The 14,885-nt window shown below is 35.6% G+C and overlaps 1 protein-coding gene across 4 annotated transcripts in view; it reads left to right on the top strand.

Annotated features, from left to right (window-relative positions):
- Positions 1 to 14,885, top strand: part of PDE1C (phosphodiesterase 1C) — a 385,889-nt gene that overhangs the window by 298,375 nt on the left and 72,629 nt on the right. For all 4 annotated transcript variants that reach the window (XM_006171492.2, XM_006171494.1, XM_006171493.3 and 1 more), the window contains exon 14: positions 225 to 400. In XM_006171492.2, coding sequence (XP_006171554.1) covers positions 225 to 400 — 176 coding nt within the window. The remainder of the gene's footprint in view (positions 1 to 224; positions 401 to 14,885) is intronic.

A 14,885-nucleotide genomic window follows, 5' to 3' on the forward strand; every position in this document is an offset into this window, starting at 1 on the left:
TCAGCAGAGAAGGACTAACATGAGAAACACTTAGACTCATGTGGCTGTAATGTTGATTTTTTTTTTCCCACTGAAAATACATAATTTTCTATTTGTCACCTACAGAAAATAGGAAAATTATAGCAATAGCTTTTTCTCTCTTGGGCTTGCATATAAGCAAACATTTCTCAAACACTGACTCTTTGGAATGATTTTATTTATTTATTTATTTATTTGTTCTTCAGTTTGAACAGCATCAGCTCATCAGACGCAAAGCGATCAGGTGTCAAGAGCTCTGGTTCAGAAGGAAGTGCCCCAATCAACAATTCTGTCATCCCTGTTGACTATAAGAGCTTTAAAGCCACTTGGACCGAGGTGGTACACATCAATCGGGAGAGATGGAGGGCCAAGGTGCCCAAAGGTAATGTGTTACTGAGGAGAATCTCCCAGGAAACCTGTCTAGACCAGCTCAACACCCACTCATGAAACAAGAGATTGCCTTCCATGACCTATAGGTGTTGCAAGTGAAACATAGGTGCTCAGGGTGCATTTCAAATTATGAAATAGTAGGACCATCTTTTGATTTTCATTATAGCTACATTCAAAGCATGGTAAAATGCAACAGACATCTAAGCATCCTGGAGTCATGCCCTTTGTAAAATATGACTAAATTCCTTTTTAGTGTGAAGATTCCACAGGGGATGGGTATTACTATTTCTTGACCTCTGCTAGACCATCTTGTCATTCTCATTTCATGTCATATGGTACAACTGTGAGGCCTTTATTTCTTCTTTTACTTAAGCCCAGCCAATAGTCACCTTGACCATTATGTTGGAATATAAGGAACTTTAATTTTCTTCTGTGCATTTTAATCTTCCTTTCATTTTCATAATCTACCTTCACTCATTGCTCAAATCATAGTACTGATCTTCTGAAACTGATAACTTATAAGTAGATGGAAAATCCCTGAAGCAAGCACTATCAAAATTCAAATCAGAAAAGTCACGCTCTTGGTACTATAAACAGAAAAATACTATAAATCCATGCATTTTTTTAAAGTTTAAGCATTCATTCATTTGAACATGCATTTGTATTTATTGAACATGTACTGCGTGATCAGCACATACTACTAACAAGGTCATGCTCTTGGTACTATAAACAGAAAAAAACCTATAAATCCATGCATTTTTTGAAAGTTTAAATGTTCATTCATTTGAACATGCATTTGTATTTATTGAACATGTACTGCATGATCAGCACATACTACTAACAATATTTTAGTCTAGGTAGAAGAGCTATCCAGGAACACAAATCTGAGAGAAGGGGTTTGAAACTGTGATGACTGATTCCAGGGAGGAATGTGTGTGTGGTTTTTGAAGTTCAGTAAGGCTTCAACAAGAGTCAGTTCTTGCTATCATTTATTGCATGCCTATCATGAACCAGGCCCTATGCCTGATGCCATGGGCATCTGAGTAACAGACAGGCTTATCCTCAAAGTTTATAGTTTTGTGGCAGGGGAGAGGGAAAGGACATTACTAGTAGAGTTTCATTCAGTGAAAAAAAATAGTTCAGTCAAGGCCTTGCACTTGTCACCAGAATTCATCAGCCTTGAGCTACAGCCCTTCACAGCAGGCAAAAAGCTTTTATCCCAAAACATAGTACCTTTATTTTTATTCTCCCAATGTCAGCCCAACAGGGGAGAATCAGGGTGAGGATGGTAGTGGCCCATATTCTAACAGTCATGATCTCCCATAAATCAGTGGGAAGAGTCCTGCTTTTAAAGTGTAGGAGAGAATCAGCCTCCCTGTTGGAGTTATTCAAAGGCTAGCCTTTGTGGCTTGCCAACAAAGTCTTGTCCATGTGGTTCTTCATTCCAGGTAAGGCAAAGGGTTTTTATTTACGGTGCTTTGAGGGCATAATTGGACCCTTATCATTGCCAGACAGATGCTGCACCCTGAGCTATGGAAGAAGTCCGTGCCTCTTTCATATTTTAAATGTATCTTCTCACAGTCCATCCAAATGCTTTAAACATTTAAATCATCCCTTTTGGCAGATGTTGCAAATAGCAATGGTAGCTACTGCATCATGTAAAAAAAAAAAAAAAAAAAAAACCCTCACTTAGAATCAATTACACTCATTACACTTGAAAATCTAATTCCTGACAATACACAATTTAAAGAGGTACTTAAAAATAATTTGTTTGCGGTTATCTGGCTTACTAAAATTACTTTCTGAAACTAATCACCTGGGGAAGCATTAGAGGTTTCTTTTACAAGAGAAGACTGGCCCTGTAAAAAGGACAGGTCAATAAACAACTGATGATTTTAAAATGCTTTTAGGTATGATGCTAGAGATATACTTAGGCTATTTTGGAAGTATAAAAGGGCTTGTCCCTAACCCTGCTCAGGGAGTTTAGGAAGGTATGGCATTGTCAAGATTGAAGGACACCTAGGGTTGAGCCCTGAACAGTGTTGTATTTAGAAACAGAAATAAGGAGAAAAAAGATAGATAAATGCACAGAACCTGAGTTATGGGCATTTTGTGGGAAGATAATTTGCTTTTCAAAGCATGTGTCATTTAGTGGGCAAAGGGAGAATTGAATTCAAACTTATAAGGTGTTCTTTGGCAAACTCAGGTAGGTTCATTGAAATTCCATTTTGGGAATGATAACGCACATCGCAGAGTTGATGTGAAGAATAGAAATAATATGTGCAAAGCAAAACCGAGCCTGCACATGGTTAGTGCTTGATAGAGGATAGCTGTTATTTAAACAAATTGGAAATGAAGGTTGGAGGTTGGAATACAAAGTTAAGATGCAACTAGGAAAAATACCAACATGTAATTATATTTTATAGTATGTTCAGCCTCTGGGTTAATGTTCACTAGTTGACTGGTATTAATAAAAATCCAGGTTGCATCTATTTTTCCACTGGTAGTTTATTATTTGAAATTGTCTTATTCTTTTTTTTTTTTTTTTATTCTTAGAACACCCCAAAACACCTGCCCTCTGTGGGGCAATTGAACATATATTATTATTAAACATTGGAAATTGGATTGGATCTAAAGTCTTGGTTTTATTAACCAATCTGATTTACAAAACTGAAAGACCAGAAAAAAACAGTCATAGGAAAAATTAAAGAGCTATAAGTAATATAGCTCTTAGAGCTAAAGATCATTATTCCAAACCAAGGACATATGAGTGTAATGATTTTCAAGTCTAATCAGCATTGATCAATTCCCATTCCGAATTTAATGCTTTTTCAACATGTATTTTCTAGAGTAAGATTAACATGTGTCTACACTACAAATGTTGAAAGAGAAAAAGTAGTAGGTTGTCTGAAAAGTCATGACACATTTCTGCATAGGAAAATCGCAAAATACATCATGACTTTTCCAACACCCCAATATATTATAAAGAATAAAATAAATATTACTCATAACTTCTCCAACCATATATAACTATGGTTAAAGTAACTAACATAGCTCTTTATAATGTGCTTTTCTATGAGTAAGTAAAAATTTTCCCTATAAATTGTGAGCATAATAAAATATTGTCTTATATTTTCCTTTCTGTTTCTATCTTGAGTATTCTATCCTGATTCTGATTATTCTGACTTAAATGGCTACATTTTATAAAGTACCATAGTTGAACTGAATGCTATTGTTAGCATGTAAGTTGTCAATTCTTCCTTTTACACATAAAGTTGTTACGAACATACAAATTCATAAGTCTTTGAACCTGCTTCTGATTATTTATCTAGGATAATGTTTTATTAACTTTTTTTGAGAGGTTTTTACCATAGGGTGTGTGGACTCGCCAGACAGACAGAGAGAGACAGAGAGACAGAAAGCGAGAAATCATCCCCCAGGGGGGATGGCCACGCCACAATCCCTTCTCCTCTATTCTTCCCTCGGGATCTTGGGCAGACATGCACATGCCCCCGGTGTGAGTTTTAAGCCACCGGGTCTGGGACGCGAACCTCGGTCGACTACATGGGAGTCCAGCAACATAGCCATTACACTAACTGCTGGTCCCATAAGATAATGTTTTAGATGGAAAATTTCTCTGTGAAAATAGAGGAGAGCTTTAAAAATTATTGATATGCATTATCAAATTTCTCTCTGGACATTATTTTTTAACCAATTCTCTCTCCCAGTGAGAAGTATAGAAAGAGTGCTTATTTCTCTATATAATTTCCTGCTTCATCTTTCCCCATTAGCTTGTTTAAATTTTTATTATCAATTCATAGTAATTCTTTTTATTTTGGGGATTATTATAATTCAATTGTCAAAATATCTTTCCATTTTTTTCTCACCCCAGTTTGTCATATTGTTTTTAACTTTGCTTATGTCCTTGTTTGGTTTGTTTGTTTTTTAGAAAGATTTTTGCTACCGGGCACGTGTGCTCACCAGAGAGACAGAGAGACAGAAAGTAAAAAATCACCCCCTGAAGGCATGGTCATGCTACAATCCCTTCTCCTCTGTTTTCATCTCAGGATTTTGGGCGCACACACACACACACGTGTACCTAGCATGACTTTCAAGCCTTCAGGTCTGGGACTCAAATGTGTTCAGCCATATGAGATTCCAGTGACAATACCATTATGCCATCTGCTGGTCTCAACACATGGTCTTTTTATATATGTCCTGTTTTTATTTTACTAATGATTATCTTTGGGCTTTTTCTTTAATTATAAGCCTTTCTACCTGTAAATGTGGACTACATAGTGATACTATTTTTCAAATGCTGAGAAATTTAGTGAATTTTTACTTACCTCCTCCATCACAACTCAGCTTTTTTTCTTTTAATTTTTATTGTAATTTATGATTTACATATAAGCATTATACATCTTTGCAGGACACAGAATGGTCTTTTAATACATGTATATGGTTTGTAATAAACAAACAGAAGATATAAACATATTCATTACCTTCAACATTTAACATTATATTATGTTGTGAACATTTGAAACTTGCACCAGTGGTTATTCTGCAAGTATGTGCTGAATTGTCTGTGATGTTCTTTACTGTGAGATAAAGTTCTAAATAAAAACATATTCAAACATTTGTCCACAGATGTTTATATATTAGCTGAACTTACTAATGAAAGTACTTAGAGCAATTAAGATATTTTGTTAACCAATAAAATGGGGGAGAAAAAAAAGGAATGGAAAGCAACTGCAGATACAAGAAATAGAGTGGGAGGAGGGTGGGATATCACAGAAGGTGAGAAATGGGGGCAGGGAAATATATATATATATACACACACACACACATATGAAACAAGAAATGGAAAATTATTTATGATGATAACATGTATGACTAAGACACTATACAGTATATTATGGATGGGAATCTGCCTCTTGTATGCTGTGATGATATTCAGTGAATGAATGCAGAATAAATAATAATTAATAAAAAATTAGGCAACAAATGATCTCATGAATTAACAAAATAATCCTAACATAGTCAGTGAAAGAAGGACCTGTAATTTCCATGTAGAAAACTGTGAGAGATAAGAGTTTAATAATATGAAAAAGTCTGTGGGTATCAATCATCGATCTAGTTAGAGCTAGGTAAATTTGTATATAACAACAGCTCATGAGAAAGAGATAAAAAAGAACACTTTTACTCACACACTGAGTTCTTGTAAGACCACAGTACTATACTGTGTGTAAAGAAATAAGTCTTCAAGAAAGCAAAAATAAAAAAAAAAAATTGGAAAGAGATGTTTAAAAGTGAAGACATGATAAAACCAGTGATTTGGTAATTTATAAGTTTTATGAAGTTCTTGATTTTGGCCATGTTTTGAATTCACTCCAAAGAAAGACTCAACTGTAACATTTTGGAATTTCTCTCTATTAATCTAGTTTTATACAATGAATAATGGTTATAATAAATTGAAATCTGTGGAAACAACTGTCTTTTAAATAATTGGTGAATTTGTATTTAAACCAACTTGTTTGTAAAATAGTCGAATCTTTATTTAATCTCAACATTCAATATTAATATCAATATGTGAAGATTTATCCTTTTTTCCTAGTTGTTTTGTGTTCTCTTCTATTTGTCTCTCTTTAGCTTTCCTAGTGTAGTAGTCCCTTAAGTATTATCTGAAGAGTTGGTTTTGTTCTGGTGAATATTTTCAGCATTTATTCATCTGGGAATGATTTTATTTCTCCTTTCCATTTGAAGGATAATCTTGCTGGATATGGTACTCTTGGCTGTAATTGCTTTACTTTCAGTTTTAAATTTGTCTTCCCATTCATTCTTTGCCTTCTGTTTCAACTGAGAGATATGATGTTAGTTTAACGGGGTAACTTTTGTAAGTAACTTTTTGCTTCTCGCTTGCCGTTTTTAGAATTTTGTCTTTGACTTTGATTTTTAGCAATTTGGCTGTGATAAACCTTGGAGAGGATCTTCTTATTTGATGTCCTTTGTATTTCCTGAATTTGGATATCCATGTCTCTCTAAATTTGGAAAGTTTCAGCTAATATAATATGGAAGATGTTTTATGTGCATTTACCTGTCTCTTCATCTTCTATAATACCTATTATGTGAATATTCAGCCATTTAATGGTGTCTAGTATTTCCTGTATATTGTCCTCATTTTTTTTTTTTTTTTTGGAGAGGATTTTTGCTATAGGGCGCGTGCGCTCGCCAGACAGACAGAGAGAGACATAGAGACAGAAAGCAAGAAATCACCTCCCAGGGGGGATGGTCACGCCGCAATCCCTTCTCCTCCATTCTCCTCTCAGGATCTTGGGCACGTATGCACACGCATCCGGTGCGAGTTTTAAGCCGCTGGGTCCGAGACTCGAACCGCGGCTCACTATGTGGTAGTCCAGCGACATAGCCATTATGCTAACTGCTGGTTCCCTATTGTCCTCATTTTTAATGGTTATTCTTCTATTCTTTTTTGGTTACTTGGACAAAATTAGAGAATTTTGTCTTCAGGGTCAGAAATTCTTTCTTCTGCATGGTCTAATTTGCTGTTAATATTTTGAAGTGATGAAGGGAGGTTTTAGTTTCCTGCATTGTATTCTTTATCTCCAGAAATTCTCCAGAAATTCTGTGTGATTCTTTTTCAGTATGTCTGTATTTATAGAGTCCCTCTTTCAAGTCATGGAAGGATTTTCTCATCTCCTGGAATTGGTTGTCTGTTTTTTCTTGCATCTCATTGATTTTTGTTATGATAAGTATTCTGAATTTTTTCTAACATTTTTATGATCTCTTCTGCTTTATCCATTGGTGGTGAATTGTCACGATCCTTTCAAGGGGAGGTATTTCCTGATTTTCTATTTCTTGTGGGCTCTGCTTTGATTTTTAGTCATCTGGTGGTATAGTCACTTCTTCCTGGTTCTTTGGGGTATATTTCTGTTTCTGCATGCTCCTGCACTTCTCTATGATATGCATAAGCTCTGTGCCAATTTCCCTCTTCACATGGGGATGGAACTGTGGAATCAACAATAGTAGTTTGAAATATTCAATCTAGATTATTGTAAATAAATTGTCAGGTTGTTGTAAGAATATTGTTGTTATATAAGTGAGTCAGCCTTGAATATTATTATTATTATGTGTGTGCTTGTAAGTTGTATTTACCAACATGAATACACTTTACACCACTCTACTTGAGGAAACAAAACACATTATCATTGACAAATAATAACCCATTTCTGTGTCCTATAAATGTCTTTCTTCTCTATTTTCCTTCTTAATATTTTTCCATGCACTCTCACCCACCCCCCACCCTCTTCCCACATTGTCTTCAGAATCTATAACCATTTTCAATGCTTCTATGTCCTCTAATCTTTCCATTTCCACCATAGAGTGTTGACAGCATGTTTAGTGGAGACACACAATGTCTCTTTTCCATAGCCTGACTTGCTTTACTCAGTAGTAAATCTTCCATATTTGACCACTTTCTATCAAATGCCAGGGTTTTTATGACTGAGTAGTATTCCTTAGAGTGCCACACTTTTCCAATCCCTCCATCTGTGGACATTAGGGTAGTTCCATGTCTTAACAATTGTGAATAATGCTGCACTAAACACAGATGTGCAAGCACTTTTCTGACTGAGTATTCTCCTATCCTTTGAGTAGATAGGAGTGAAATTGTTGAATTATATGGTAGTTCTATTTGTAGTTCTTTGAGGAACCTCCATATTGGTTTCCACAGTGGTTGTACCAATTTACATTCCCAACAGCAGTATAGGAGGGATCCCCTTTCACTACATCCCTACCAGCATTTATCATTTATTGGGGTTTTTTTTATCTTTGCTATTCTGAATGTGGTTAGGTGGCATCTCAATGTGCTTTTGATTTGAATTTCCATTATGATGAGGGTTATGGAGCATATTTTCATATGCTTTTTGGTTGTTCATATGTCTTCCTTAGAGAGTTGTTTACTAAGCTCTTTTTCCCATCTTTTAATTGATTAATTTTTGTTGTTGTTCTGGATAAGCTACTTGATTTCCCTGTGCATTCTGATTAACAGTCCCTTATCTGACCCATAGTTTACAAAAATATTCTCCCATTCCAGGGTTGTTCATTCACACTAATTACTGTGTCTTTTGCCATGCAGAAATTTCTTAATCTGATGTAATCCCACTTGTCTATTTTTGGGACTATTGCCTGTGCTTTGGTGGTTTTACTTAAGAAATTTTTGCCTACTTTGATGTCCCTCAGAGTTTCCTCAATGTTTTCCACTGGTAGTTTTATAGTTTGAGGTCTTAGGTTTAGATCTTTGATCCACTTTGAGTTGATTTTTGTTAATTGTGAGAGATAGGGGTTCAGGTGGATACTAGTTTCTCCAGAACTATTTGCTAAAGAGGTTTTTATTTTCCTACTGAGTTGACTGGAACCCTTTATCAAAAATCAGTTGGCTGCATGTTTGGGGGTTTATTTCTGTACCTCTATTCTGTTCCATTGGTCCACATATCTGTTTGTACCAATACTGCACTGTTTTGATTATCACAACTTTGTAACATATTTTGAGGTCAGGGAGTGAGATACCACCCACTCTTCTTTTGTAGGATTGCTTTGTCAATATGGGGTCTTTTATGGTTCCAGACAAATTCTATGACAGTCTTTTCTAAATCTGTGACAAATGTCTCTTGGAATTTTATAGGGTGCGCATTAAATATGTAGATTAATTTGGGTAGAATTATCATTTTGATTATATTAATTTTCCCAATCCAGGAACATGGGCTATCCTTCCACTTTTTTGTGTCATTTTCATTTTTTTAAAAAATATTTCCATTGTAGAGTTCTTTTACTTCCTTGGTTATATTTACTCCTAGGTATCTTACACTTTTTGTGGTTATGGTAAATGGGATTACTTTCTTCAGTTCTGCATCTACCTGCTTGTTGTTTGTATATAGAAATGGTATAGATTTTGTAAGTTGATTATGGGTCTATTCAGACTTTCTATGTCCTCCTGAGTCAATCTTGGTAGATTTGGAATTTGTTCATCCCATCCACATTTTCTTGTTTGTTGGCATATACTCATAGTATCCTCTAATGATGTTTTATATTTCTATTATGTACATTGTAATATTACCTGCTTCATTGCAAATTTGATTTATATGATTCCTTTCTCTCTTTTTCTTAATTCGTCTAGCTATTAATTTTGTTTATCTTTTCAAAGAACTGGCTTTTGCTTTCATTTATTTTCTTTATAGTTCATTTATTTCCTATTTCATTTCTTCCTGCTTGAATCTTTGTTATTTCTCTTCTCCTGGAATTTTTAAAGATTTGTTGTTGTTTTTCCTATTCCCTGAGGCATGATGTTAGGTTGTCCATTTGCCACCTTTCCATCTTTTTTTCTTATGTAAACTAATTGCTATGAAATTCCCTCTTATGACTGCTTTTGTCGTGTCCATAGGTTATGGAAACTTTTGTACTCAGTATCATTTGTTTCCATGAATATTTTGATTTCAGTCTTAATCTCTTCTGTAGTTGTGAGATCATTCATTTTGTTTCCATGTATTTGTGTATTTTCATGGGTTTACCCTGAAATTGATATCAAGTTTAATTCCATCACAGTCAGAGAAGATGCTGTATATATTTTCTATACCTTTAAATTTGTAAAGACTTGTTTTGTGCCCTATCACAAGATCAATCTTTGAGAAGGTACCATGTGGGGGTGAGAAAAATGTATGTTTTCTTTTGTTTGGGGTGAAAAGTTCTATAGATATCTGTCAAATTCATCTGATTTATGGTATCAGTCTTGAATCTCTTATTTTTTGTCTTATTGATCCATCTAAAGGAGATAATGCAGTATTGTGGTCCCCAACAATTAGTGTATTGCAGTCTATCTCTCCTTTTATATTTGCAGTCTTTCCTTCACATATTTGGGTGCTCCTCGATTGGGTGCATAGATATTAATAAGTGTTATATTTTCTTAATGAATTAACCCATTTACTATTATATCTTTGTCTCTTCTTAGAGTTTTTGCCTTAAAGCCTATTTTGTTTGAAATCAGTATTGTAACTCTTGTTCTTTTTTGGTTTCTGTTTGCACGGAATATCTCTTTTGAACCCTTTACTCTTGGTCTATGTATATCTTTATCCACAAGACGTATTTCTTTTAGGCAACAGATGGAATGTTTCTATTTTTTTTTTTATCTATTCAGCCAGTCTGTGTCTCTTGATTGGAGAATTTAAACCATTAACATTTATTATTGATATTTCCAGACTTGTCCCTTCCATTAAGTTGGCTGTTTTCTTGGGGTTTTTTTGATCTTTTATTTCTGTCTGTCTGCCTGTCTTTAGTTTTCTTGGTATAACACTCTGTTCAGAATTTTTTGAAGAGCTGGTCTGGAGTTGGTAAATTCTTTCAAGTTTTGTTTATCCGAGAATTGTCTTTTTTGGAGAGTTTTGTTTGTTTGTTTGCTATAGGGTGCGTGCATTCGCACGCACAGACAGACAGAGAGAGACAGAGAGATAGAAAGCGAGAAATCACCCCCCCCGGGGGGGATGGCCACGCCGCAATCTCTTCTCCTCCATTCTCCTCTCAGGATCTTGGGCACACACGCACACGCGCCCAGTGTGAGTTTTAAGCCATTGGGTCCGGGATGTGAACCACGGTCGACTACGTGGGAGTCCAGCGACATAGCCATTACGCTAACTGCTGGTCCCTATCTGAGAATGTTTTTATCTGCTCATGCAAAGACAATCTTGCTGGGAATAGTAATCTTGGTCGAAATTGTTTTTCATGTAACATTTTGAATATATTTCCTCATTCTTTCCTTGCTTGCATTGCTTCTGATGAAAGGTCCAGTGTTTACCTGATGGGATAAGCTTTGTAAGTAACTTGACATTTCTCTCTTGCCAATTTTAGTATCTTGTCTTTATGGTTTGAGCCAGTCTGATAATAATGTGACATGGAGAACTTCTTGGGTTGATTCTATTTGGGGTCCTTTGTATTTCTTGGGTCTGCATGCTTGAATGCTTCTCTAGGCTTAGAAAGTTTTCTTCCAGGATTTTATGGAATAGATTTTCAGTGTCCTTATTAGTTTCTTCACCTTCCAGGATATCAATTATTCAGATGTTTGGATGTTTAATGGACTCTAATATTTCTTATATATTATCCTAATTTTTTTTTGGTTATTTTCTCTATCTTTTTAGTGTATTTTCCTAGATCAGAGGTTTTATCTTCTACACCTGAGATTTGATCTTCTGCATGATCTAATTTGCTTTTAATACTTTCAAGGGAGGTTTTGATTTCATTTCTTACAGCCTTCATCTCTAAATGCTCCATTTGATTTATTTTTATGGTGTCTACTTCTTTTTTCAAATCATGGAAATACCTCTTTTCCTCCTGTAGCTTGTCCCTTTTCTCTTGCATCTTCTGGAGTTCATTGCTCTTTTCCTTTCATCTTGTTAAATTTTGCCACTATGAATAATTTCTTAGAGTTAATTTTGAACATTCAAGGGTGTAGGAGGATGTGATCAGTGATCTCTTTGTAGCCCCAACTTCCTGATGCTCACCCTGTAACCTGCACTTTTGTTGCTGGGACCAGGTGTCCCAAAGGTCTCCCAGATTCAAGTGCTGGGAAGAAGGGCAGGACAGAAGTTGGAAGCAAGAGAGACTGGCAGCCAAGGTAATCTCTGGCCTCAGTCCACATACTTGCTTCTGCCAATCAAGAGCTGGGAAGAATGGTGGGCCTTTGAATAGTATTTTTAATTATTTGTACCAATGTTCTTCTATAGTACAACACTTATTTTGACATTAAGTTTTACTAGTTTCATTGTTCATTAGCAAATTTTCCTCATTCTTAACTTTTTAATATGTACTGAATTTTTCTGTCAGTTGGAGCACTTCTTTGAAATGTTTAGGAAGTTCATTTGGCAATACCTTTTTAAGCTTTCTGATTTCTAGAAGAGATTTTATATTGTTCATGTATATCATTGAGAATTAACTATTTAAAATTTGTATAGTATTTCGTGGTTATTTCTGTTCGATTCTCTCTCTCTCTCTCTCTCTCTTTTTTTCTCTCTCTCTCTCAGTAGACACTTCAGAAAAATTGTCTCAAGGAGTAACTAGACCAGTAGTATTTTTAACTAAGAGTCTATAGTATCATTATTCAGGAAGACAAATTAAATGAAGAAATCAATATATTTCTCTGAGACTGGAGAGATGTTCCACATGGGGTAGAGCCAGCTCTCCCTTAGGAGGAATGTAATTTATGAACCATGAAGGCTTTGTTCCATTTAACTCTTTAGCTGTCTCCTATTGACCATTTTCATATTGAACCACATCACCACAGACAGTATGAGAGGGAAAGCAAAGGGAACTGGTATTGAACTACATTTGTTTTCCAATAGTCTAGAGGGCTAGAAATGCCGAGGGTATAAATTTAAGACCTGGGAAGTTAATTCCTTGTATATGCCATCATTGTGCCCTGTCAGCACTTGCAAATTAACTATACTCTCACTTCCATTTTCTTACCATAGTAAGATTTTATCTATACTAATAATTTCATCCTGAATATATAAAGGAATCTGATTTCAATGAAAAAGATCTTCCTATTGCTAGGATACTTTTTTTTTTCTTATTTATGTGTCTACTTGTTTTGAGTAGTGCCACTTTGGGAAATGTATGGTCTATCACACAAATAGCAGCTATTTTAGGGATAAAAGGCAGAGAGAGAAGTTGAATAAACAAGTTGAAAAGCATTGCAAAGCCACTAGCTAGAAAGTGATTTCTGCTGAGAAAGGAATGATTCAATAGGGCAGGCTCATATGTGATTTGATTATGATGTCATAAGAACTGTCATTCATTATTTAAACATTAACATCTGATGTCAGCTACAATCAAGCAAAAACAGATTTGTTTCTCAAATATACCACTCTAAGTTTATTTTTGGTTTTGTTTTATTTTTGCCAAATTTCCCATGGAAAATTGGTCTAATTCAGTTGTCAAATGAATTTTTCTTGCTGAGAAACATGATTAGACGCATAACCTTTCTGGTGTCCATTAAATTTAAAACAAACATACTGTCTATTAAGATTTTTCCAAGGAAAACATATAAATAAATAGGACCTCTGATAATGAAGAGTGGGGCATTTTTACACATGGCACAATCTGGAAGGCCTTTTGAATGAACTGAATGCAAGCTGTATGGGGTGAGTCTCTTGTCTTTAAGGAGGATTGGCTTCTGTGAGTACCTTCTAAGAATGTCATTCTCTACAACCCAACTCCACCTGATTGCCTCCAAGGTCTTGTATGATCTGAACTCTGTTTGTGCTTGAACATTTGACTGTATCATTTGTCACTAACCCCTTGCCAAATTTGTTTAAGCCATACTGGCTAACTCAATGTCCTTGGAATATACCACACCCATTCTTGTCTCATGACTTTTGCAAATTCCTCTGCTTAAAATGCTATTTCTCTAAGTTATTACATGACCAGATCTTCATCACTCAGGAGTTGGTTAGATGTTGCCTGCTCAAGAAAGCCTTCCCTAACTCCTTATCTAAAGTCACCTTCCTCCTCTGTGTTGAACATTTTCCATCACATTACTCTGCTTTAGTTTTTGCAAAGCACTTTTCCTCATCTGAAATTATCTTAGTCATTTATTTACTTAATTATGTCTTTTCTGTAAGTCTGTCGTCCTTTCTGCTGTATTCCCAATACAAAATAATGTTTGACTCTAGTTCAGTAGTTATGAGTTGAATGAATGAGCCAATCATTTCATAAATGTTAAAACTTTATAATTGTGCTGTTTTTTTTTTTTCTTTTTTTGGAGAGGTTTTCGCTATAGGGTGCGTGTGCTTACCAGTCACACACAGAGAGAGACAGAGAGACAGAAAGAGAGAAATCACCCCCCCAGGGGGGATGGCCACACTGCAATCCCTTCTCCTCCATTCTCCTCTCTGGACCTTGGGCATGCACGCACACATGCCCGGCGTGAGTTTTAAGCCACCGGGTCCAGGACACGAACCGCGGTCAACTACATGGGAGTTCAGCGACATAGCCATTACGCTAACTGCTGGTCCCCAGTGCTGTGTTTTTGATTAAGCATAGAGCTAGTTTTTTGTTTTGTTTTGTATTGTTTTAGTGCTACTTATTTTCCCTGGCTTCTTGTTTTGTAATCGGTTGTTTATATTTAAAGGTCCCAAGCAAACTTATATAAAATTCCAGTTTTTACTGGGACTGTGGAAAAACTTAATTTCTCTGAGCCTTGATTCTGCATGCATGAAATAGGGTCACAATAATAGCTGTGATAGGTTGTCTTGAGGATGAAAAGAAATCATCTCAGAAAAGTAGTGAACATAACACTTAGTGTAGAGAACACATTTAATAGAGGTAATCGATAATCATGTTAATTCTTTTTTTGGAGAGGTTTTCGCTATAGGGTGCGTGTGCTTACCAGTCACACACAGAGAGAGACAGAGAGACAG

The sequence above is a fragment of the Tupaia chinensis genome, unplaced genomic scaffold (genome assembly GCF_000334495.1).
Source record: "Tupaia chinensis unplaced genomic scaffold, TupChi_1.0 Scaffold149666_1, whole genome shotgun sequence".
Classification (NCBI taxonomy): domain Eukaryota; kingdom Metazoa; phylum Chordata; class Mammalia; order Scandentia; family Tupaiidae; genus Tupaia; species Tupaia belangeri.